This window comes from Carettochelys insculpta, chromosome 26 (genome assembly GCF_033958435.1).
Source record: "Carettochelys insculpta isolate YL-2023 chromosome 26, ASM3395843v1, whole genome shotgun sequence".
NCBI lineage: Eukaryota > Metazoa > Chordata > Testudines > Carettochelyidae > Carettochelys > Carettochelys insculpta.
In genome coordinates, this window is record NC_134162.1 from 1527822 (window position 1) to 1554820 (window position 26999).

At 41.2% G+C, this 26999-nt stretch overlaps 1 protein-coding gene across 3 annotated transcripts in view; it reads right to left on the minus strand.

Moving 5' to 3' along the window:
• Window positions 1-26999, minus strand: part of PPP1R12B (protein phosphatase 1 regulatory subunit 12B) — a 188092-nt gene that overhangs the window by 143401 nt on the left and 17692 nt on the right. For all 3 annotated transcript variants that reach the window (XM_074977280.1, XM_074977284.1, XM_074977281.1), the window contains exons 2-3: window positions 4005-4135; window positions 666-784 (exon numbers count right to left, since the gene is read on the minus strand). In XM_074977280.1, the coding sequence (XP_074833381.1) occupies window positions 666-784; window positions 4005-4135 (250 nt within the window). The remainder of the gene's footprint in view (window positions 1-665; window positions 785-4004; window positions 4136-26999) is intronic.

A 26999-nucleotide genomic window follows, 5' to 3' on the forward strand; every position in this document is an offset into this window, starting at 1 on the left:
AGATCTTAAAGTGCACCTTGACAAATCGCAAGTAAAAAGAGTCTACATTTTCTAACAAAAAAGTAAGTTAGGAATCTGAATAAATGTTAAAACTTTCAAGTTGATTAAATAAATGTGTATAGCTCTCATATGTCATCCTGCTTAGCAAAAAGTAAATTAAATGTAAAGGCTTGTTTAGATGTAAACCTACCTGTTTTAATGGTTATGAACTAATAAGACTCAACCCTTGATTAAAAATGTAGCCTCAAAAGTTCAAAACAAGATTAAAAATTGTTCAAATCAAAGTTTTGTGGCTGATAATTTTGTATCAATGATAATAAATCAGTGGTTTGCATCCACCTACTCTAGAAATCAGAGACCTGAATTTAACTTTACCTGAGAGTAAACAGATACTCTATGATGCATTAGCATTTTCAACCATGATGGATTTTTGCAGAACCCCCGTTGCAGAGGATGAAGAATGGAAACTAAGTACTGCATTAATAATTTGTGAATGATATCCCAACATGTTTTATAAAAGTATTCTAACACCCTATCAAAGTTGAACTGTTCTGCTTCTCCTTGGGCCAGATTTCAGCTTTATCAAGACGCCTAGTATATCCAGTTTCCTTATAAAGCCCCTAAAAGGGCCAAAGGAAGACCGTTCAAGTCCACAGCTGGCTTACCTTGTTTCTTTACTTGTTCCAGAAGCAGGTCCTTCATGGCTGCTTCCTCTGCAAGATCAGATGGAACTTCTCCTTCACTGTTCACAGCAGCCACATTTGCCCCATGGCTGAGCAAGTATCTACACAAATGAGACCCACACAGATGTACCAGGTGGTCACTAGAATTGAAGTTTGCAGCTGACTGAACAGAGCATCTGGCTTTCTGGTCCAAGCGAGCTCTCAAATTAGACTGCTCGATAAGCCTCTTATTTTAGGGGTCAGAACCCCTGCTGTTCCTCCATAGTACCCCATGCAAAACAGTTGGTGTATTTGTTTCCATACAACCCGGTAAAATGCCTCTATGATGGATTAACTTAGCCATGCTTGCACTTTTAAAGGAATACCGAAGTAAAACAAACCTGATCTTAAGTTTTTCCACTTCCCTTTTTATAAGTAAGCCAGAAGCTTGTAGAAGAGCAGGCAATTCCTCCTTCTACCGGCATGCTACTGAAAAATGTGACAGACCAGCCAAGTTCTTGGTTAAAGCTCTTGTAGGCTAAGGAGGGAGAGGCAGGACAAATATTTATTTTCATCCCCTTTTGGAGATGCTGAAAGCCTGAAAACTTTTTCAGAAGTAGTCGTCAAAAGTGAACATAACGTAAAAGAAAAAAAACAGTCAAGTAGCACTTTAAAAGGACTAGCAAAATAATTTATTAGGTGAGCTTTCATGGGACAGACCCACTTCAGACCATAGCCAGACCAGAACAGACTCAATATTTAAGGCACAGAGAACCAAAAAACAGTAATCAAGGAGGACAAATCAGAAGAAAAAAAACTAGTCAAGGTGAGCAAGTCAGAGAGTGGAGGGGTGGGGGAGGAAGGTCCCCAGGCAAGCCAATTCCTGACCTTCCTCCCCCACCCCTCCACTCTCTGACTTGCTCACCTTGACTAGTTTTTTTTCTTCTGATTTGTCCTCCTTGATTACTGTTTTTTGGTTCTCTGTGCCTTAAATATTGAGTCTGTTCTGGTCTGGCCATGATCTGAAGAAGTGGGTCTGTCCCATGAAAGCTCACCTAATTAAAAGGACTAGCAAAATAATTTAAGTGCTACTTGACTGTTTTTTTCTTTTACGTTATGGTCACTTTTGACTTCTTCTGAAAAAGTTTTCAGGCTTTCAGCATCTCCAAAAGGGGATGAAAATAAATATTTAAATAAATGAAAGCTCACCTAATAAATTATTTTTTTGTTAGTCCCTTTTAAAGTGCTACTTGACTGCTATTTGTTTTGATAGTGTACAGACTAGCATGGCTCCCTCTCCGTTTCTATTCATAATGTAAAAGGTGAGTTTTAAACAACATACAGTAACTTCTCTATGCTCTGGATTTAGACACGGAAAAACAGTAGCTGTAACTCAAACTCTGCACTTTCACTGACCTCATTAGTTACCTGGTATCTTCGAGGGGGGTTTCAGGATATGCAGAAATTGCATCGATATTTTATGCCAATTTCATACTTGAACTTCACCCTAACTGCCCTTTACCAAAATATTCTTCCTTACCAAAACTAAGCCCACAAAAAACTAACTTCATCATCAATAACTGTGGGCTCAGTGCCCATTGGTGTCTGATGCAGCTCACTATTTCCTTCCAAAAAACTAACTTCCTTAATCCTCTGTCACCGGAAATCAGCATTCCCTGCTACTGACCACTAGTGCAATGGTGCATGGGCCACTCCACGCAAGGGGCCACCCATAAAAGTGTGAAAGATAGGAGGAACTTGGCGATAGTGGACATTCTTGGAATTAGGATAGAGCATGGGACAAAAGATTGAAGAAAAAATTGCTGATGTCTATTTGCCTTGGGTCTGAGTCAGTATGCTTTTCAACAGCACAGGACAATCGAATGAAAACTGTTGCTTAGTTTTGCAATATTTTGGTTCTAATTATGCCACTTCTCCTAGCATCTTTCCTTAACGGATCTTCACAGCAACTCCCTGGCTTAAAACAGCAAGTCTGATATTGTAACATCTCCAGAGCAAGTTAGAGTTACTGGTCCCATGAGATGGAATAAATACAATGGTCAACTGCAGAGTATTACTTGCTTACTGGTTCTAAGTACTGAAGTCTGAGTTTATGTACACCAAATTAAGCCCACATTCATTCTGAATCAGCATCCACAAATGGGTGCAATTTAAGAAATCCACACCTTTCATTAATTTGTATTAAATTTCTTGAGTACCTCTTTGTAGCCAAGCTTTACACATCTAAGACTCACTCTTTTTGCATTTACATTTGTTACTTTACAGCAAGTGTAATTAAAGATTAATAAATTAAGGGTCAGAAGGGACCATTAGACTATCCCATCTGATCTTTTGTGTAACAAGACAGCATTTCACCCAGCTGCCCACGTTGAGCCCAATCTCTTGCACTCTATTTGAATGTTACACAAAAGCCCAACACAACACCTGTTTTAAATGGGTTAAGTAATAAATAGGTATTTTGTCCTCAACCTTTGTCAGACAGCTTGCAAATACCAAGTACACAAAATCTAAATCTGAAGGGAAAAGCATTAACATACTGATGACACCACAACTCAGCCATCTTCCCTTTCCCCAAGGGCTTTACATGCTTTTGAGCAGGATCCGTCCACCACAGGAACATTTTCAAGAGGACATCAAAAGTAGTTGCCCTGCAAGCCCCTTGTTGTAGATGCTGCATGGGTGTCAAAAGCAGGGCTTTACACCACTATGTTTAATCCAGTAGTTAAACTGCTTTACACTTGAGCACTGAGCATAACAGGATCGGTTTATACTGGAGTAACAGCATGAAGACAATTGTATCTGTGTACATTTCTGAAATGTACACAGCTGATCCCCGAACAAAAATGTTTTCAATCCCAAAGCCTCTCTGCAAAGTTTAAAATTCTGCATTCATTCCCTTTAAATGGGGGAGGGGCACAGCTGCTCAGCAAGTAGTTGAGCTGCAGTTGATTTGTGCTTTATTAGAGCAACCTGAAGAAAAGCTCTGTATATTTGAAAGCTTCTTTCTCTAACCAATATAAGTTGGTCCTTCCCCACCTCGCTTCTCTAATGTGCACGCCTGTCATTGTCCTGTCTTGCTCAGCAAGGATTTTAGCTTAGACATCTGACATTGTATTAAACGCTTTAGATGCAATCACCAAAAGACAGACTGGTGTCATCAATAGCAAGGACTCAAACTTTTTTTAATCTTTTCAACAACGGAGTGTTTCCAAGACCTGCTGTTCTGAGTCACACAAGTTCAGCCTTCCATGTACCAGAGCTGAGGAGAAGCATGTGCGATTTGTTTTGGTAAATACCCATGACAGCTTGAAACTCACTCACTCTGCTATGTTCAGATAGCCACAGGATGCCACAGCATGAAGCGGGGTCCAGCCCTCATTATCCTGCTGGTTTACACTGGCTCCATTTTCAACCAGGAACTTCACCATGTCCAGGTTCTCGTCTATACAGGCCTATAGGGGAGGAAGCAAGTAGTGTTAAATTTAGTAAACAACTCCCGCTTTGAATTTACTAACAGTAAGTGATACATAGGCATCACTCTCTCTCTCTCTCTCTCTCTGCCAGCTCAGTGATGTCTCACACAGCCCTGCCTCCAATATCTCTATGCTGGTTTGCCTGGTTTCATCCCTCCCCCATACACACCCTGCCTCTGAGGAAAGGAACATGTTGTAAAGTGATCTGCCGATATTCATCTTAGGTATGGTATTAAATTCCTTTACGCAAAGCAAGTTGTATTTGTATTTGGATCACACTGTTCCAGGAAAGTTTGAATGACACGAATGTCAGGACACTCCAGGAAATAGCTATAGCACTAGGGATGTGCAGCCAAAGTAGGAATTGAGGGAAATTAACATGCAGGAAAATCAGAACTTCTGTGCACTGGATCTTTGCCCCCCTTTGTACAGATGACTCCAGAGTGAAAATGGAATTTTACTGACGTGCCATAAAATGGCACATTGTTACTCAAACTTTTATGAAGAGTAATTTTTGCTTACTTTATGGACTAAAATTCAAGTCTGACTGTTCCTATGAGCACTACAGAACACAAAAAGCTACTTAAGAGAATGAGTGGGTTCTAGTCTAGCACGTGTATCGTTACTACTAGACTTCAACTGCAGAAACTTTAGCTATGAGGTTGCCAGAAAGAACCCAGCTCGACTTTCAGATCCCAGATCTGAGCACAAGGAGAAATGTTTTTCCATGTAAGCTGAGAAGATACGGTATGGAAATCATTTAGACATGGAACCTCACAAAAGTTTTTATACAACCACGTGAAGATGATTTTGGCCATCAGTGCAATATAACTTCATCAAAGCTGCATAATCTGCCCAGTAGTCCACATACAGAGCACAATTCTTATGGTCAGTTTTCAGCAAGCTGAACATTCAAAATATACACAAGCTCAGAAAAGAGAATGAATACTGAGACTAACGTTTTATTATCCCATCATTGCTCAAAAGTAGCTACACTCACTTGTGAGTCTGTTGTGTTCTTCTTTGTGCTTATCAAGGAGTCTAACTTCTCTGGCAGGGGAAGCAGTAGATTGGAAGATAAAAAGAGTTACTTGGAGGCCAGACACGTAGTAAGTACTGAAGAACTAAACACCTCCTATATGCACATCCATGTGTGCTTGACCTCTGGCCAGATGGACGATCTGTGGGCCACAACTGCAGGCTTCCTAAGGAGGCCACCATGGCATATTTGCTGTGAAACAACCTGAAACTAGCCACTTTTTCCTTTGTACAAAAAGCTACTTAAAAAAACCAAACTCATCTTCTGAATACCATGAGGTTCACTTCATATGACATTTCTCAAATGTCTAAAATAAAAAGCCTGCAATCTAAAGCAGAACTATAGCAGATTAAGGGGCCACCTATTAAACAGGATTCTTACCATTCATGTCCAACCAGAGGTATTAATGGATTTACCAGTGTGTTTGCTCTTAAAGCAAGTAACCAATTCTGAAATGTTAAAGACACACTCAAATGATGATAAATTGTTCATCAGGAAGGCAGGGTCTCAAAAAAGTGACAAAATTAAACTTTCCCATCCTGTAGGTTACATATTACTGTCTATAGCCTGCAGGGAAGGGGGGGAAAAAGCGCGCACGTGCGCGCGCACACACACAGACACACAGACACACAGACAGTATCTAGGCTATGTCTATGCTACAGTTTATGTTGCTCAGGAGCGTGAATACTTCACCCCCCTCAAGCAACCAAGTTACCCTGAAATAAGCACTAATGTGGACAATGCTACGTCACTGGGAAAGATTCTCCGAACAAAGAAGCTTGCAGAGATGGTTTTATTATGCTAATAGGAGAGCTCTCTTCTATTGGCACAGAACATTTTTATCAGAAACACTGCAGCAGTACAGCTGCAATGGTGCAACTGTGGGGCTGGATGTGTATACAAACCCTCAGATGGCTCCTTAGTCTTCTCCATACTCAGACAGTATTCACTCTCTCCCTCTCTCAGAGCATCACAGCTGGACTGGGAAGCAGAGAACGAGTAGACAGCAGCAGCCTGATTTCTACTGCATGTGAAAAAGTGGCTTCTAGCTCTCAGAGGCAAGAACTGCATAGGCTTGGCAACAACTCCTGTGAAGCTCAAAGGTCACTGCACATGGTCTTGTTACAAGATTTGGCAACGTTTACTGATTAGGAATGGAAAAAACCCTTCTAAATTGTTTTCTCAATAAATCCAATAGCAAAATTTAAAATCAGAGGCACACAAAGAGCATTATCATGAGAAAAGGTAGCCACCTAAACAGCTTTAATGCTCGGCCACTGCATATAACCCAGCAGCACCAAAACACCAGAAGACTGTTCTACATGTCCTTAAATGCACACCTTCACTGCATCACCCACTCCAGAACTAAGACTCTATACCCGAATTGCCTACTCTTAACAGAAACTGCAATACTGAATACACCAATTTTTACCTCTGTATATCCTCTCTTTACCGCAAGTTATTCCAGGGTAAGGTTAGGTCACAAGCAAACACCCAGAAGAGATTTGCTTCCAGATCTCTTCCCCAAAGCAACATATTCCAGGTAACACCCTTACATTAAATATACATTTGTCAAAGTATAAAAGATCTGTTATACACATTTCCAATTTTCAGTAACTTTGTGGGCTGGACAGGAGAAATAAAGGAGTTACATGGAGAGCAGAACAGGGAGGACTGATTTTAAATCATCCATTTTAATCATGACTGAAAATCAGCACGTAGAAACCTTTGATTCAAATAGGAATGATTTTAATTCTCATTTCACATTTGCACTTTACCTTCCTAGAGAGACTGAATCTCACTATAAGTAATAAATACGTTCATTGACAATTAAATATGGTTCTCTCACTATATTTGGTATTTTGTTCAACAGGAGGATAAACACTACACAATTAAGCAATTATTAACATACATTAATTCAGAGTCAATTTGTACCATTTTGTATCATTAGAAATAGCTAGTAAATAACAAATGCATTTAACTAGTGATTTGTATTAAGCTGAATTTGGATGAAAACATTCACCAGCATACAGAAGAGAAAAGCAATTAAACAAAAGACTGCATTTGAAATTAGGATTTATTAGTTATTGCAAAAGTTGGCAGCTTTGGGTGGTTATGAAAAAAAACTTAATTTCAAAATCAAAATGCCCTTTTTTTGTGCCAGTACTGAGTACCAGTACTTTGGAAGTCCCAGCTGCTGGAATCCCAGCCAGGGGCAGGGAGCCGGCTGAGTACCAGCTTTCAAAATACCCCACGGAGCGTCTACACACAAAAAGTGCTTTCAAAATTAAATCAAAAGAATGTGGTGCTCTTTTCAAAAGCACTCGTCCATTCCTGTTTCAGGAAGAGTGCTTTTTTTCAAAAAGTATGCACAGAAAGAGCAGTCCTAATGGCACCTGATGTTTTGATCCCTGCCCCATTCTTTGGAGAGCATGGGGGCTGCGTGGACACTCTTTCGATCCGCTTTTGTGTGTGTGGATGCACTCTTTCCAAAGAAGTTCTTTCAGAAGAGATCTTCTGGAAGGACTTTTCAAAAGATTGCTGTAATGTAGATGTAGCCAACCACATTTAACATTGTACAGTGAAAATCACATTGACACCTTTTGACTCTGGGACTATTTATTCCATTGAATTTAGCATACAAATATTCTTAAAAGGACAGTTGAGATCCAGTCTAGAAAAATTACAGACTAGACAATAATAAACTTAGCCTTCAAAATTCACAGATACCATCCAAAAACACAAAAATAAGATTCATGTCTCCATAAGTTATATTTACAAACCCTACTTCATATTGCTTAATTTTTCACCTGGTAATGTACATATTTATTTAAATAAATAATTGAAAAAAAGCTAATTACACCTGGAAAACTTATATGACCAGAATCAAGGCAAGAATTTAACATTTAAAATGTTTCCTGGTCCACAGTTTTCAGCAGTCTCCAGAGTACACTTAAATTTATTGGGAACTACTTGTACTATAGGGCTTTGACAAAACTTGACAAAAATTACACTTTCATTGCTTACGTAAAGTTACTTGTTTATTTTGTTTGAATTTTATTTGAAAAAAGATTTGAACAACTTACTTTACACTGAATGAGTAAAATAGAAATAGTTTATCTTGTTTATCTGAACGACAAAAATAGCTACCACCAGCTATAACTGAACAGATTAGGTGTCAATTTAGAACTAAAATGATCCTCATTCATATGCCTAGATTAACTGGGCTAAAAAAAAGCTTTTAGATTCAAACAATGAGGAAAACATGCATGGGGTGGTTATGGGAGATCGATCGATCGATCTCTCTCTCTCTCACACACTCACACCCCCCTTGTATTTTTATCATTCCCCATCCTGCATGGTTTCTGTAGAACGCAAACTGGAAAGAGAACGGGTAACTGGGTAAATCCCCACCTGTTCCTGCAAAGAAGTCTATGGAATAGTAACTTGACTCCCCTGGATAGGGAAAAGATATAGCAACGGATTAAGAAAAGCACAGCCCTGTAGCCTGTCAGCGGCATTCACTTGCCACCTCAAAAGTGAGGATATTTGCCTGGGCAACATATGCCTGCATAGCAGGATGAGATACATGAGCAAATCAAGATGTAAACATTAACGTAAAATTAACTTCAATCTTTCATGTAATAACGATAGAGCCTTTAAAAGCCCAGTCCTCATGCCAGCCCCATATATGTAAATGTCAAGATAGGTTGTTGTGTAAATTTATAAGATCATGTAATGTGACACTGCTCAGCAAGCTATTTTATGAAATATCAGCTAGTTATCTGGAAGGAGAGTGAGACAAGGTTCAGCGATATGTATCATAGAAGCACAGAACTGGAAGAAATCTCAAGTCATCAAATCCAGTAGCCTGCACTCATGGCAGGACCAACCACCATCTACACCATGGTTTCCCAAACTGGGGGTGGGGGGGGGGAAATGAAGAAATTCCAGGGGTGAGCAAGGTGTCCCAGCCCCCGCATCATTCCACCCACCCCGAGAAAGAGCTGGCCTTTGCTTCCGGCTCTTGCCATTTTACCTGGGTGACCTGGAGCAGCTGCTATAAAAAGCCATGTGCTGGATGCCCATTACAGACCAATAATTAGTTTGTGGTCCTCAATGACCCTTAGATCCCTCTCTGCAGTGCTCCTTCTAGACCCTCATTTCCTATTTTATAGGTGTGAAACTCATTGCTCCTTCATTAATAGAGTACTTTGCATTTATCCTTGAATTTCATCCTGTTTACCTCCAACCATTTATACAGTTTGTCAAGATCATTTTGAATTATAATCCTATCTTCCAAACCACCTGTAACCCTTCCCCAGCTTATCATGCTGACACTTTGTAAGTGTACTCTCTATGCCATAAGTAAATCATTGATGAACATACTGAAGAGAATCAGGCCCAGAACTGATCCCTGCAGAACCAAACTAATTATGTCCTTCCAGCACGATCATGAACCATACTGAAGTCCAACACATCTACTGCTTCCCACCATTCACAAAGCCTGTCAAAGAATGCTGTCAGGTTGGTTTGACATAAGAACTAACCACATTATCTTCTAGAGGTATGCAAAGTGATTCCTTAATTACTTGCCCCATTATCTTTCCTGGTGCACTAGTTAAGATACACACACCCCTCCTAAAACTGGAAGAGACCTTATGAGGAGGTCACCTAGTTCAGTCCCTTGCCTTCTTAGCAGGACTGAGCACCATCCCTGACATCTATTTGGCGCAATCCCTAAATAGCCTCCGCAAGGATTGAGCTCATAACCCTGGGTTTAGCAGGCCAATACTCAAACCTCTGAGCTATCCCTTCCCCCTTGGGCTGTAATTCTTTGGGTTGTCCTTATTTCACTTTTAAATCATTTCTAATGAAGTGAGGTACTATTAGGATTGGCATTTATAATTTTTGCATGCAACTAACAAATTCTACTAACAAATGACTTTTGTAATAAATACTTAAATAGTGCTTCCATAGGCTATGATTGTCAAAAGCAACTTTGAGGTCCTCCTTGACCTCCTGCAGGGGATTGTTCTTCAGTGAATGCGTGCTCTGCACTTTCTGAAATAAGGCTACTTGAAAGTGTCTGAGGAGAGGCTTCCTAAAAACAATCACCTAAAATCGCAAGTAATTTTTGCAAATCTTGGTTTCTACCACTACATGAAGAAAATTGACAGAACATTCATAAGAGAAAGAAATTAATTACAAGAGTAAATTTAGGTAAAATGAACACAAACACCTATTGTGTTAAAGAGATGCTACTGATTCTCTTATTGAGCACAAGTACCTGGCTTTTATATTCATAAGACCACAGGCAATAGTACCACAAAAGCCCATACTGCAACATTGGTTGCATATGCATTCAGAAAGCAGAGCTCCACCTTCTGAAATACCCATTAGATTTCTTCAGTGGCAGCTTCAAGCACTAACAATCCTTCTAGCTCTTGGTTTGTGCCTCTACAATTTAAGCATGAAGTGATATGGCTGTAGGAAGAGGCATTCCCTTTGATTTGATGAATTGTTCCTAACTGGGAACACACCAAAGAGACTACAGCAAACTAAGCGATACTGTATTAATATTGCACATGGTTTTCAACTTCTCCAAAAGGAGCTTAGCATAAAAAAAAATATAACACTTTGGTTTTCAGCTGGGCAATTGTTTTGTAGAAGATGTGGAAAATAAGCCCCCCCCCCCCACATGTACTGTTTGCTAAATTTTGCTTTTTACGTATAGAAGAATTCTCACCCCTTTTAGCATAAGACAATGAGTCTCCACTTAGAACAGTTGCTCAAACATGGAAAGGCTACAAGTTTCCCCTATAACAGGCTACAGAAGTTAGTGTGGGCTAGTGTGAAGTGTACCATTTTTGAACTGTACCCTTTGTGTAAAAATTACAGTGTAAAAAATATAGTGTGCACAGTGATAGGAGAGTGATACAGAAAAATGGATGCCATTTGCACTGTTTTCTCTAGCCCGTAAGTTCTCAAATATTCTTGACTACATTTTAAAAGGGATCACCAGGGACACCTTCAGTCCCAGAACGCAGCGAGTCTAAGCCAAGCCAACAAGGGCTTATGCCGAAGTGCAAGGGTTTCAGAGCGCAGGACAGTGGGGCTTGGGCTCCAGTCCACACCCATCTAAGGTCGTGTAATAATTTTTGTTGACAGAAGGGGGTAGCCGTACAATGAAGCTGAAAAATTGCTGCTCTAGCCTAAGATTTTCAGCAGGGCTGACTTTAGAAAGGAACCAACATTGGCCTTTCCTATCGGTAAAAGTACTAATGATCTATGTATTTTTATAGACTGCTACTTCATTCTGAATGCTTTCAGTTATCTATATTCTTTTGTTCTTTAGAGAGTCTCATTGCCAGTTTCATGCAGTGCCTAGAAACAGGATTAAACTAAGATGTCCATTCAAAAGAAGAGCACTTGTATACTTCAAATTGCTAGTGTTGCTGGGTGAACTTCTCAGCAGTTCCTTGGGCTCACTCCAGCTCTCACAGGGGACCAGACTCCCTCCTTCCCCTCTCCCCACCCTAGCAGTTTTTTACTGGGAAGAACTAAGTTTATAAAAACATGTATATCCCAGAATATTAGCTCTTCATGCCTTCTATTACCAGTAGCAAGTACAGATCCTAATGTCAGGGACATTTCATTGTGTTATTTGGCCACCACTGTTGCAAAGGTGATCACTTAGTGTAACTCTGCTTTGAGTTTATAGAAAGACACGAGAACATAGGTCAGCGAAGACTGGCAGTGTGGTGCACCCTAAGAGGATGTGTTCAGCAATTAGGGAAGAGCTCCTTTTCATTTAAAATACTGTCACCATGAACACATTGACAAGGGGCTCAGCTAGCAGCTTCACACAGTGCACAGGAGGCAGTTCAGAGGATTGCTACACATGGCCATGCTTCCTTTGGACTTCACTCCTCCAAGGAAGAGAAAGCAGAGTGGCAGAGTTAACAAAGATGACTGGACACATCTGGGCTGCAATACACCAACGCAGATACCGCTCAATGGGGCTGACTTAAGAGTTAGTATAGGGAAGTGGCTGGAAGAAAATTGATGGCATTCTCCTTAAAAATTTGGGTCTGACCAGCATTAGAGAGGTAGCCGTGCTAGTCTGTAGTTTTGAGAACAACAAGAAGTCCTGTGGCACTTTATAGACTAGCATATTTTGGAGCATAAGCTGTCGTTGGCAAGGACCCGCTTCATTAGATGCGTCTGATGAAGCAGGTCTTTGCCCATGACAGCTCATGCTCCAAAAAATCTGTTAGTCTGTAAGGTGCCACAGGACTTCTTGTGGGTCTGACCAGTTCTACTTGCTTATGCCAGTGATTTCAAGACAGGTTCACAAAAACTATTTAGACTAAGATCTCTGAGGAAGGGCTTGTCAAGTGCCTAGCACAAGGACACTCTGGTTCTAGACACTACCAAAATATATATAGGTGAGACATCCCACCCCACCTCTATCAGAGCTTCCAAGGAATGGTCTGGAATCAGCCGGCTTACAGGTAAAACTTCCGAAGTGGGGAAAATGTGGATGGCTTCATGTGTGTGGAGCCCAAGGACCAGTGCATTTCAGCAGCAGCCTGAGAACTACAAGTTGTGGACTACGATCTGCGGCATGCTGGGAGAACTTCCCCGTTCCTGCCTGGATTGCCCTCTGCCCCCAGCAAGGTCTCAGCGGAAGCAGGCTGTAGGCAGAGGAGGGCGGCTGCTAAACTGTGATCCTGTTTTGTGGGTTGTTTTTTTTTTTTTTTTTTAAAAACAGAATAAAGCCTGTTCCTGGTGGTTTGTCTGAGTGGGTCTGTTCTGGGGTACACACACTAACACACAACCCAAAGCATACCAAGCAGCCTGAGGCCTGGCATCCCCCCAGTTGCGTGAGAAATCACAAGGCTTCCCCTATGCTGAATAAACTCACATTGGGCTAGTGAACAGGAAGGGCTGCATGTGGATGAAGTCTGAGGCAGAGAGAGACATTCAAGGCATCAGATACCCATGTTATGCTCCCCTCTCTACAGGTTCACCAAACTTTACAGGGTTTTAAACATTACTGCAGAATTGAGCGATCAAATTAACTCCTTTACAAGTAAGTCCTGAAATTGGGCAAGAGTTACTCCTTCCCAGGACACAAGTAAGTACCTCGGCTTGCTACTGTGATACAAGTCAGTAGACCAAGTTAATCCCATGCGCTGACTGGACTTGAATTCAGTTATTGCAAGGGTGATCTTAACCCACGGCATTTTCTGTTTGTATACTTTATTTAGTCCAACTGAACAAATACACGTCACATTACCCAGTGTCATGTGATCAAAGAATAGCTCCAATATCTATACACAAGGGTTTAGGAGCAAAGCTCCCCACGGCAGTTGTTGATTCGCTATGCTTTACCACCACAGAGCACTTCTGCAGTTTGTTTCCTGTGCTTCCTCCCCAGCTTAGTAGAACTTGTTGAATTAGTCTCCCAAAATTAGGAGATTTGTTTGGCTATGCAGGATAGGAAAAGTGTGAACAGGGTAAGTGGTATGGCCTTCATGGCACGTTGACCTTTACTATAAATAAATGGCCCTGTGGCAGAACTCTGAATCAGCCCCCTTTTGGCTCTTAAAAGAAAAGGCCATAAAGTTGCTGAGTCAGATCCAACGGCAGTAAGCTTCACCCATTTCTAGCAACAGAAAGATGCTGTATTTAGGAGCTCTGTTTTAACATGCACTCTCTTTCACATATGTGTAGGGGGTAAATTAAATGTCAGCTGCATACCAGCTCCCTACGAAGAATTACAGCTAGAACACAAGAGACATTGCAACGTAACATTTAGACAACTAGCAAGATTCAGGCCCTTACTGTAACTTCCTCCCCTCTTGCCTCCCAAAAGACAAGTTGCCACCTTCAGTCTATACAAAATGGTGCCAATAAAATTCCATGTTCATAAGTTTTATTCCTGGAACTCCTGCTTTTTTAAAAAGTAATAAAATAGAAATCCTTTCATTGGTTAAATTTGTCATCGCCTTCAAACTTTTAAATAACTGACGCTCCTTGTCAAACAGTGAACATGCCTCTTTCATGCAACCCACCATCCAGGGCAGGAGCTCATTTCATCTAACTGCACAGACTAAGTCCTACCCCACTCATATGCAAGTTCCTTGGAAAACCTGCCTGTCATACTGCTAATAGAGAAGCTATTTTCATAAAATTTGCCTATTTTTACTTCCTTTCAGTGGCCTCTGATTTTAGAGGTACCTCCTCACTGCAGGGACTTCTAAGTGTTAGAGAAACAGCTAACACTGCAACACAAATAAAAGGACAGACAGCGAAACTGTGCTGGTTTAGCGTTTCTCTCCTCAGAAGGAATCTCTCAGCGGAAACGTGAGCTAGGCCCCTTTGCACCACACAGCTCTACCTACTGAGGTGCAGGAGATTCTGCATTAGTTGTCAGGCAACAGTAGAAGCTTCTGATTTAGTCTTTTCAGGTGAGCAAAAGTACCTGGAGCTGACCGGAGGCATCTATACTTGGAGCAACCAGACGCAGCTAAACCATTTGCAGCAAGTTAGGGCAGGTCCAAAGCATGCTAAGAATCTATTAAGTTTGCTCTGAGCAAGGTTAAGAGTTAAAGAGTTACAGCAGCTGGTGAGAAGAGTCTAATCATGAGTACAGTATTATGCTCTAGAAGTCTACAACAGTCGTATTCAGCTCAAGAAGCATGCTTCTGCATTGTTCCCCCTCCATGCAAGGAACTAAATGAGTTGTCTCATCAAATGCCAAGCTATTTAAGGGAAACTGAAGTTACTCTTTTGCTACGGACACAAAGCCTTCCTCTCTATCAGCTACTATGCCAGAAGTTTTGACCTACTTTTCCAGTTTTGTTTTCACATTGGAGACCTTGTGAAATTATGTTCACGTTTAGTCCTTGAAAAAAAAAAAAAGGTCAACCTAAATATTTGTCTTAAAAAGATAACAGCAATTAATCCTTAATGAGAACTAATGAAATCTGAGATATGTAAGTAATGTGTCTGAAAAACAAAAACATTCCTTGGTGTTCTTGCAAGACCCCAAGTCTGGGAATTTTGTTCAGGACACTGCCATGCTGCCCTACACAATTGTTCTCTACTACTGCTACAATGCATATGTAGTAGTATAACCAAAGGATTATGGGGCAAAATCAGGTTCTCAGAGTATTTTTATGCATTTGTCTGCACTTTATAGTGAGTTTCCTCTGTTTGCTGCAACAGTGTTAAGACTGGTCGTATATTTTTCCAATTTTTACTCCCCTCCAAAAAAAAAAAAAAAAAATCACCCACGTACCCACAAACTTTTATTTTATTCACTTGTGAGGGCACGGTCTCCCTCCAAACTCTTAACCAATTATGCATATTATAGACCTAAGACTAATTTATTCAGCATGACTGATTGAAGGTAAATAATATACTCGAACTTTCCCAAACAAACCAGCAGTCATGTAGCACTTTAAAGACTAACAAAATAATTTATTTGGCGATGAGCTTTTGTGGGGCAAACCCACTTCTGCAGATCTGAAGATACAGTATTTCCAGTACAGACTAACCATTATATAACAGAAGTCCAAAACACAAAAACTGAGAAATCAGATACGCAGAACTGAAGGCGGGACAATGGGTACAAGTCCTGCCTGAGATCACTACAAATACCAAGGGAAGGGAAACAGCCCTTTTAATGCATGAGGTAATTGCTATCTCTGAGGCCAAGTGTTAATGTATCAAATTTGAGTATGAACCTCAGTTCACACATCTCCCTTTGTAATCTGCTGCTGAAGTCTCTGTTGTAGGATGAGTATTTTGCAGTTATACAGCATTTCCATCTCATGACCTCAGAATGCTTCAAAGCTTTTAATGAGTTGAGATCAACCCCTCTTCCCCCTTTGATGTATACACATGCCACCCCCAACTTTTACAGATAGGAATGCCTGAAGCAGAGTGATTTACCTAAAGTCACACAAGGAAGTCTACAGCACCACCCAGAGTTTATTCCTATATCATAGCCAGAAAACACCTTTGATGTATTAGATAGTGCACCTCAAAACATATCTAAAGCCAGTACTAATGTCCTGCACCCTATACAATCAAGGAACAAACTGTTTGTATGATTCAACTGAAAACAAGCTTGTAACCAAAACTTTAACCATTTTTGAAGATTTATAACCACCAAGTAAAAGTCAGCTGCAGATGAAGATTTTAGCTATTCACACCGTGGTCTGAAAGAAACGGCAGTCTAGTGAAACCACACCATTGCTACTGTACTTAGGTCTTTGTAATATTAATAAATCTCCTGTGATATATCTTCCTCCTTACAGAAGCAGAACAAAGCCTTTGTTTCCATGATTCCAGGCTAGCTTTCTCTTGCTAAATGCAGAGAGAAGGTAAGTCTATTGTGTCAGTTTACACTGTAAAAGAACCAGCACTTAACAAATAAAGGCAAGCCTAAGGACAGCTGAACAGCATCAGAACTGAATCCTGGAACACAGAGACAGAAGTTCAGAGAAAACAGAATGGGAGCTCCCAAAATAGCTCTGCAACTGTCACCACTAGCAGTTGTCAGCATGGGAAGGTATGCCCTTGCCTTTATGTCCCATGATCATCACTCTCCACTTAAAGGGTCATTTGTCAGAGCTGACACCACCAAAAAGATCCCAATTTCAAGTGATCCTGTATCGCTAACTTTACGTATGGCAAGTGTTCCGCAAACCCAAATACCTACCACTGCTGTTTCTGCAAAAATGTACCAGGGCTTTTGCTCCTCACCACTTTCAGCAAAATATCAGTATATCCAACGGGAACACCCCACTAGGAATTTCACTGCCAGAAATCCACTTTTACAACCACCCTTTAAAATCCTTCACGCAGCACATAAGAATTCTGAAACAATTACATTATAAAGAGAAATTCATACCTAATGTGATAAAAATGAAGGTAGCACTGGGTGCTGTTGCCTCAAGCTTTGATATTACAGTAAATATCCAGCAGCCCAGGACCCAGGAGGTTGCTGGATAGTCAAATATGCTATACAATAGAGAGGTACACATAGCAATGCTTAACACTAACGAAAAACAAGATCAGATATTAAGAAACAAACCAAAACATGTGCAGAGTACTTTATTTGCCAACAACAGTAGCATTACATAATGTAAACTTATACTGTAACTGCTGTATTTAAACTCACTATACTGTACTTATGGAACAGGTAACTAAAATTGACTTATGGTTAAAACGCTGGTAATTTGAGAGTTCTGGATGATAGAATGCCAGACATGAAAGCATTTGCTGCAGTTGGACCATCCTCATCAAGAGAAACTCGTCTTCCTAATGTGATTAAGATTTGAAGACTGCAGTCATCTTTTATTGTCCACAAAAATTAAAACCCTTAAAATCCACAACAGTATGAACTATCGGAGGGGCAGCCGTGTTAGTCCCGATCTGTAACAGCAACGAAGGGTCCTGTGGCACATTACAGACTAACAGAAAAGTTTTGAGCATGAGCCTTCGTGAGCACAGACTCACTTCATCAGATGCAGTGAAATGCTGCATCTGATGAAGTGAGTCTGTGCTCACAAAAGCTCATGCTCAAAACTTTTCCGTTAGTCTATAAGGTGCCACAGGACCCTTCGTTGATGTAAAAGTATGAAGGACAGTTCACACAAACATAGAACAAATTCCCCTGAAAACACATTAGCTGTTATAAAACAGAAGGCAATTAATAAAAAAATCCTGTAGGACTGGAAGAAAGAAAGAGCATGAAGGCAAGAGACAGCAAAAAAGATTTCATTACTATAAGCTCCTTGGAGCCATGGATGTCTTGGTTCTATGCTTGCATGCTACCTTGCACACAGCAGTCCTGATCCATGACTGAGATTTCTAGGAACTATACTAATACAAGCACACACGCTACGTAACATCTTACAGAGAAAACAGTGGCCTTGTGTACTGAGCTGAGTACTGCAAATGCATGTCTAATTACTTAAGCACAAGACAAGGAGTCCAATTCTGGGCTCTCCCAGTGCCATGCTATCACCATGCATTCTTGGACAAAAACACTGCAGCCCTTGTTACTTAACAAACCAGCAGTCATGTAGCACTTTAAAGACTAACAAAATGATTTATTAGGTGACGAGCTTTTGTGGGATAGACCCACTTTAGATCCTTGTTACTTAAGTTTATCCCCCGTTCAAATGAGGATAAGTAAGCCACATTCAGTTCTGCAAACTAATTACACGTCTGCAGAATTCCTTACAAACCATCAGTGAAAGGTTCTGTGACCGTATACGATACGGTTTAGGGATCTCCAGGGGCACCATTCATTTCAGGATTACGTGCTTTGGTTGTCCCTTGACGCGTTAGTACTACAGTGTACTCTCGCCCATGGTAAGTAACAGGTGCTAGTGGTATGCAGAAAGCAAGTTCAGGCCAACATGGAGCCCCTAAATTTAGTCAAGCCAAAAGTTTGCTAAGTAGGCTAGGTACCAAGGCAACAGCCTCTGCCTTTGCTATATGCCAGGCAGGCACACACATGTATATTATCAATCACCACTGCCGACAGCTACCCCTCATTAGATTTGCAGACAATTAGCATTTTGATGAATATATACCAATGGTCTTTGCCAATTATGCAAAGTACTTCTCTGGAAAGGCTAATATCAAAAGGCTTTTATTACAGTCTGACCTCACACTAGTACATCTTGCACACTGGTTTGAGTGAGTTATTCACTCCATGAACGAAGGACGAATTTACATGCGTACAATGATCCCTGCAGTCTCCAATCAGCCTTCTTTCATTCCTAAACATGCAGCAAAATTAGTGTTTTGACAGCTAAAGCATATTCAGTAAAGTATCAGTCATGCCTTACCCCACCCCTTCTCCCCTGTCCCCACCCTCCCAAATTCCAGCATGATTTTAGTACCCATTACTGAAATAATTGCTAGAAGCCGATGTTTTATACCCTCTAAAAGCCTCTTGGAATGAGTTCAGTTTCTCGCCAGCTGCCAGAACTAAAAATAAAGCCTGTCTGTCACTGGAAAGCTGACAACCCCAGCTTTCCACTGGTGGAATTTAAACTTTTAGCCCCAACGGTTCAGTAGGTTAAACAGCAGAAACGTGTCACTTGACCTACCAGCTCTTTTTGTCACTCACCTAGGAGTGAACGTTGAAATTCCTGACAGTCACGCTGCTGTAATTTTCAGACCCCGGAATAGGTAACTTCAGACTGAGGGGAAGGATAGCTGAGGGGTTTGAGCACTGGCCTGCAAAGACCAGGGTTGTGAGCTCAATCCTGGAGGAGGCCATTTAGAGAGTTTGGGGCAAGTAGATTTAAAAAAAAAAAAAAAACACACTGTGTGGGTGGTGATAGGTCCTGCTGTGAGGGCAGGAGACTGGACTCTATGGTCTCTGAAAATCCCTTCCAGCTCTATGAGATAGATTTTGTAGCAGTAAGACATTCTGCTTATTTTACAGCGTCAGGGAGAGAAGAATGAAGGAGAATGCATCTACAGTCAGTCTGAATACTGACCCAAAAGGTTCTAGAGTAAGCTACCCTTCTGTTCGCAACTCCTCAAGCAAACGGTATCAACTGAAATGTGCCATAACTATTAACAGGTGTTCCTGAAGGAGCTTAAGGCTTTGTCTACACTTGTACATTCACAGCCCTGTAACAGGGCAGCTCAGTCAGAGCATCAGTGCTGGGAGAGAGCTCTCTTGACTCTGTAGGTAAACCACCTCCAGGAGGAGGACCATAGCTAACACTACTGGGAGTTAGTAGTTCAGTGCGGCCAGATCCACACCTATTCACATTTGAGTAAGCTGAAGTTTGAAGGAGATCAGCCCAACACAAATATTCCATGTGTTCAGCCAGTTTTACATCTCTTACCAGTAAAGATGTCATACTAACAACTCCCTACAAGGGTTTAGCTCTGTGGCATTCCCCACCTGCCACCTTCCCTCCCCCCACAGTAATTCCAGCTCCAACTTTACAAGCTCAGTAAGGTGGGAGCATGGAACCTTTTCTATCAGATTCTCTCTTGCCTGAATACATCATGATATAGAATGGTAGCTTAGACTAGCCCTGAGTTTCCCACTGACCAAGAACAGGTCTATGGCTCTGTAAGCACTGACATTGCACAATGGAGTCACCTGGGTTTACAGATTGCAGGGCAAATACCCTTCATATTGACAAAAGGCTCAATCCGTGAGGAAAGTTCCCTTTGACACTTTTTAAAAAGTTCACAGGATTTCTTCCCCCAAATGAAGAAATGTTCTATGTTTTCTGGAGCTGAGCAAAAAGGTTGAAGTTGTTTGCAAACACAGCTTTTAAGTCCAGAATGTGGCAGCACTACATCCCAAGACTAATGAATAAGGAAGAGAGTCTGCTCTCTGCCCACTGCTAAAGGGTGTTTCCACTTACTATGTGTGGGGAGAGATTTTTTTAAACATCAAGTGTTGATCATGCTTCTGGTCAGACCTCAGATGGTAGCACCCTTACTCATAACAGGATGTTCTCCCCCTACGTTAGGGATGCTAAATGCTTTTCTTGGAGAGAAGCTAGAACAATTAGCTTTGTGCACCACACATGCACAAGCCAGCAAGTATATCCAGAGATGATAACTGAAATTTACTGATACCAAAACAGCAAAAATGCTGCTTGAGAACTTTAATTCCAGGATAGTTACTCTGTATATTTCAACATGATGTTAATTTGTGTTTTACCATTATAAAGTGATAACTCTTTGAATCTCAGCATCTCCTACCACTAAATTACTGCCTGACCCTCTCAATTTCCCACAGCTCTGAAAATGCAAGCTGATTAAAACTGAAAAGTGCTCAAAAATAATTACAAAAACAAACAAAAACCTAACTCTGCCATGCCTAGATATAGGAAAGGTAGTTGTATGATTATTTTTAAAAATAAGCCTTCTTCAAAGCAAAAATATGAAGTAAATTTGAGCAGAGTGCATTAGCCTTCAAGGACCAAGTCAGCCACTGAAGCAGGTAAGTTTCAGAGCACAGTACTCCCAGAGTGCCATCAGTAGTTCATGATGTTGTTTCCTGGTGGCCCACAGGAAAAGCCATTGAGAACCATATATTAAAAATGGGGATGTTTGGGGAGGTAGTGGGCGGAACGATCTGACCCAAAGCAGTCTGTAGAAGAAAGGAATTTGAGAACTACTAAACCCCAATGAAAAATAAAAGCTTAGAGGCCATGGACAAACCATGCTGAGTTGTGCACTTTATAGGTTCCTCTGGCAATGTGAGGGCTCCAGCTTCACATCCTGCTACTGAACCCTTCAGCTAATGACAAATGGGAGAGATTCACATCCCGTTTAAAAAAGAATATTCCTATTAGCACTGAAGTGACACAGGAATCTATTCTGTAGCAACGATTCTGTTTGTTCTTCAATACTCAAATTATGTGAATAAATAATTCATGGAAGCCTGGAGAGACCTGTATAGTTAAGGTGTTAAGGATATCACAGTCTTCTCCAGACTTAGCTTCAAGCAGTTTCTAGCCTGTCCAACTCCAAGTCACTGAATACCCTTGACTCTATAGACAAGGCAAGGTCATACGGCTAAATCTCAGCTTGAAAGATACACAGAACTAAGGTGCAAAACCTTCCTCATTAGGTCATAATGAAGCCTGTCTTTGAAAGCTAAGAGTCAGGAACAGTGAGCTTCCACATACAAGGTAACGCAGCATCAGATTTGCTGTTACAAACTTCAATTTACTTCGTAGCAGAAATGCAGAACTTCACTTCAGTGGGCCATAGAAACCTGTGGCTCCACAGCTCCTCCTCCCCCATGCGCCTCTTGCACACCAATTCACCAGTGCACCACACGTACCAGCTCCTTCCCCCTCCCACTCAGAGTCGGAATGCTGCAAATCAGTTGTTCACAGCTTTTCCAGCTCTGGAGGGAGGCGGAAGGAGCAGAAACAAGCACAACCTAGGTGATTTGTGTGCTCCCGAAGTGCTGGGTGGGAGGGTGAAGAGCAAGGAAGCGTGAGGCTCCAGTGCCTCTCCGTGCAAGAAGCACATGGGGGAGGTGGACAGCCCAGGGGGTCCACAAGTGGAGCCCCAGTGGGACGCAGGTTGCCCTTTACTGTCTTACTGGCAGCCCCTCATGCCCGAAAAGCCTTCTGGAGTTTGAATCAATTGTACCCCATTTCCTGAGTGGCCCGTAGAACCATTCCTACTTACCAATTCTGCCTCTTTCATCTTCCCACTGAGGTGTAGTGCCGTACCAAGTTAACTCTGTCACCTATCACTTTTTCTTACTGACAGCAGGTGCTGCACCAGGGCTGACAGTGCACTGTCTGGCAGCAGGACAGTTTGAACATTATCTGCAAAGGCAAGAATTAAAAGCATTCTATGCAAGAATCTTTTCCTCCTGCAAGCCATAACAGTATCACTCATGATTTATGTGGCACCACAAATATTTACTGTTCTTTACAAAACAGACTAAGACATGACAATCTCAGACACTAGACAAGAGACAGCACATTGGAGGGGCAAGAGGTCAGAAAAAGAGAGTGGGAAGGTAACAGACAAGAACAAACAAAGGAGACATTTGGAGGCAACAGGACACTTGGAGGACAAGTGTGGAGTTGCAAAAAAAAAAAAAAAAAAGGCACAAAATCAGGGGGAAGGACAGCAGGTAGGGACAACGTATGTGGCTGGATTCGACGGGCTCCTGAGGTGTCTTCCAGCCCTAGGATTCTACAAAAGTAAGAGAGCAAGAAAAAGTAGTAGGCTATGTCTACACTTAAGCTGCTAGCACATCAGTGTTCACACTCATCAATAGGAAAACTTTTCCTATTGTTTTAGTTAATCTACCTCTCCAAGGGGTTGTAGCCAGGGTAGATTTTTTTCTTTTTTAAATCATCCTTGAGCAATGTACTTAGATCAACTTAACTTTATAGCACAGATCTGGACTAGAAGTGAAAAATATGATCCTGAACTGTGTTGCACAAAAGGAAACAAGGGTAAGGATTCTAAAGAGTGTAAGGGCTTGATCAACAGGGAAAGTAACTTGAGCTGCTGTGCTCTGGCAAGACTGGAGGAGGGTGAAAAAAGAAAAAAGGTACGGCAATCAAAGCATTATATGACCAAGAATTGTTGTGGTGGTGATAAACAGCAGAAAAGGCTATTATACACAGGAAACAATGACAGGATTTGTTAATATCAAGACTAGATTGAAGTTTAAGACAGCAATATCGCAATACACATGAAAGGGGAAAAAAAGATAAAGCAGGAACTCACATTTATTGATCATGTTTTTGGCATCAAAACTGCTTGCATTATTCTCAGAACCTATATTAACAAAAGTTCTAGAGACCTTCTCCCCGCCCCACAAGATCAAGGCAGACATACTTAGGTCAGGCCCCACTTTTCATTCCTGCACTTAGCAGCCTCACCTCCAACCTGTCTAACATAACCCAAACCAATGGAAATTTCAGTTATGTTCATATGAAAACCCCCCTTTCAGCATGTGTAAGAAAATAAGTATGCAGAATGTGAAAACTTTATGAATTGGTATATAAACATGAATACACCTACATAAAAACAGTAACGTATGCCAACATTTTCAATGAGATGGATAAGCCTCAGATTCAGCAGCTGCTTGTGCTGCAACCCCCTTATGAAGTTTCTTGCCCCCCACGAGGGCCCCTCACACATACTCTTCTCACCCCTGGCTTAGACTATAGAATACATATGGCTTTACTACTACAATACTGCTTTTTAAATCAGGCTAGCTTTGGAAACAAATTACATTAAAAGACCAGCCCATTTCCTTGTGTAGTAGTTTTTGATGTCGTATAGGTCATCAGAGGAAAGAATTTTTATAACCAGCACAGTTCATAGAACTCTAGCTATACTGCACCATCATATGAATTTATTCCAAACTACTACAGCTCAAGTCCACTCAGTTTCCTGTCCATCTCCTGCTACTTTAAGCAGTTTTCTTAAGGATTAGTAGGTTTCCAAGATAAAATTGGATGCCATGGCACCGATCAGTTTGTCTACTGAAGACAAGCCAATAGGGTTGGAAATGGCCGTAACACATAGGTATTCAAGTCAGTACTTCTATAGCCACTATTAATGCGGAATCTACATGAGCAACACAATACGCTCTGAACTTTAAACTTTGAATAAGGTGGATGGACTCCACTTACCATTAAATGGTCACAGAACAGTTTTTAAACTAAGAGATGGGGGAAGCCAATTGATGCAGAGGAGCACATGGATTGGACAAAGACTTCTCTCAGAGGAGAGCCTATTGATAGACATTTTCTAGGTTTGGTCAGGATGAGAGGATGGAAGAGGCTAAAGTATGGGCTGGATCGGAAAAGAATCACATGAAAAATAATTTAATGCATCAGGAAAGGGCAGTGACAAGTTTTTAAAGTGCTTATACACAAATGCTCGAAGTCTAAATAGTAAGATGGGTGAACTAGAATGCCTTATATTAAAGGAGAATATTGATATAAGAGGCATCACAGAAGCTTGGTGGAATGAGGACACGAACATACTGGGGTACAAAATATATCGGAAGGACAGCACAGGTCATGCAGGCGGGGTAGAAGCACCGTGGGAGAAAAAATGTAGAATCAAAGGACGAAAAAATCTCAAAACGAATCAATGTTCCATGGGGAGGTGGAATCTATGGATAGAAATTCCACACTCAAATAAGATATATAGAGGTAGGGATGTACTATCGACCACCTGACCACGTCAGTGATAGTGACTATGAAATGTTAAGGGAAATTAGAGAAGCAATCAAAACAAAAGCCTCAATAATAGTAGGGGATTTCAATTATCCCCAGATTGACTAGGTACATGGTCACCTCAGGACAAGATGCAGAGATACAATTTCTCAGTACATTAAATTCTTGGAGCAGGTAGTACAGGAACCCACAAGGGGAGAGGGAATTCTCGATTTAGTTCTGAGTGGGAGTACAAGATCTGATCAGAGAGGTAACTAACAGGACCCCTTGGAAATAGTGACCACACTATAACAACATTTAACATCCTTGTGGTGGGAAGAACATCTCAGCAATCCAACACTGACATTTAATTTCAGAAAGGGGAACGATGCAAAAATGAGGAAGTTAGTTAAACAGAAATTAAAAAGGTACAGTGACTAAAGTAAAATCCCTGCCAGCTGCATGGAAACTTTTCAAAGACACCATAATAGAGGCCCAGCTTTAAATGTATACCCCAAATTAAAACACACAGTAAGAGACCAAAAAGAGCTAGGCAAATCGAGATACAAAAGCAGCACTCAATGGATGACTGACTCATTGCAGAGAACCAAAACAAATTCTTTGCTTCAGTCTTCACAGCTGAGAATGTTAGGGAGATTCCCAAACCTGAGCCATTCTTTGTAGGTGACAAATCTGAGGAATTGTCCACAATTAAGGTGTCAGAGGTGGTTTTGGAACAAATTGACAAAACTTAACAGTAACACGTCACCGGGACAAGACGGCATTCACCCAAGAGTCCTGAAAGAACTCAAATGTGAAACTGCGGAAGTCTTAACTATCCTTTAAATCAGCTTCTGTACCCAATGACTGGACGACAGTGAACATAATGCCAATATTTAAAAAGGGCTCTAGGGTCAATCCCAGCAATTATAGACCAGTAAGTCTAACATCAGTATCAGGCAAACTAGTTGCAACCATAATAAAGGATAAAACTGTCAGACACATAGAACATAATTTATTGGGCAAAAGTCAACATGGAAATTCTTGACACAGTGCAGGGTCAACCTGTGGAACTCCTTGCCAGAGGTGGCCGTGAAGGCTAGGACTGTAACAGTGTTTAAAAAAGAGCTAGATAAATTCATGGTGATTAGGTCAATTAATGGCTATTAGCCATTATGAGTAAGGAATGGTGTTTCTAGCCTCTGCTTGTCAGAAGAAGGAGATGGATGGCAGGACAGAGTTCGTTACCTGTTTGGTTCACTCCCTCTGGGGCACCTAGTATTGGTCACTGTCGGCCAACAGGATACTGGGCTAGATGGACCTTTGGTCTCACCCACTATGGCTGTTCTTATGTTCTTAAGAGGGAGCACATCCTTAAAGCCTCCATTCAAGGGAATGATAGCACCTGATCATCTGTCTTTTTTCAAAGGGGGGTACTAGCACTAAAGATTTTGCTGGTAGGGCACCATACAGGCAAAGACCCCTAATGGAGAAACAGCATATATCAGCAAGAGGAATTTTTGCAACTGTAGCAACTATTGGCAAACCCACACTAGTTTTAATCTCTCTCACATGTACGGCAATCGCATCCGAGAAGTGACAGCATAGGCATCAATATGGTTTAGCAACCAGAGTAGAATCCGCTGAGGAGCTAGGTATGTACCGTGGTTGCTCGACTCATGCTGTCACACCTCGGACGCTGCTACCTATGCTAGACTAAACTAGCAAGGGCAGACCCACCTGTGGTACAGCCACAGTCCCTTGTCATGACGATACATCTCAGGAGATTTGGAGAACACTTACCAGTCATTCAGAAATAAAACTGAAGCTGGTACCTAGATTAGAGAGGCAAGAAGGTAGTATGTTCACAGTGAGAAATACAAAATAGACAGGAAAACTTGCTCTTGCAGCTAATGTTTCAAGAGTAATCCTAGAAAGAGTACAATAGAACAGTATTTCTTGACTTTTTTTATGAAGTATCTCTTTCCAGGACCTACAATTTTCAGAGACACAATTTTTTTCTACCATTGCAACACGTTTAAAAAAATGTAATCACAACTGGTTGGTTGGAAGA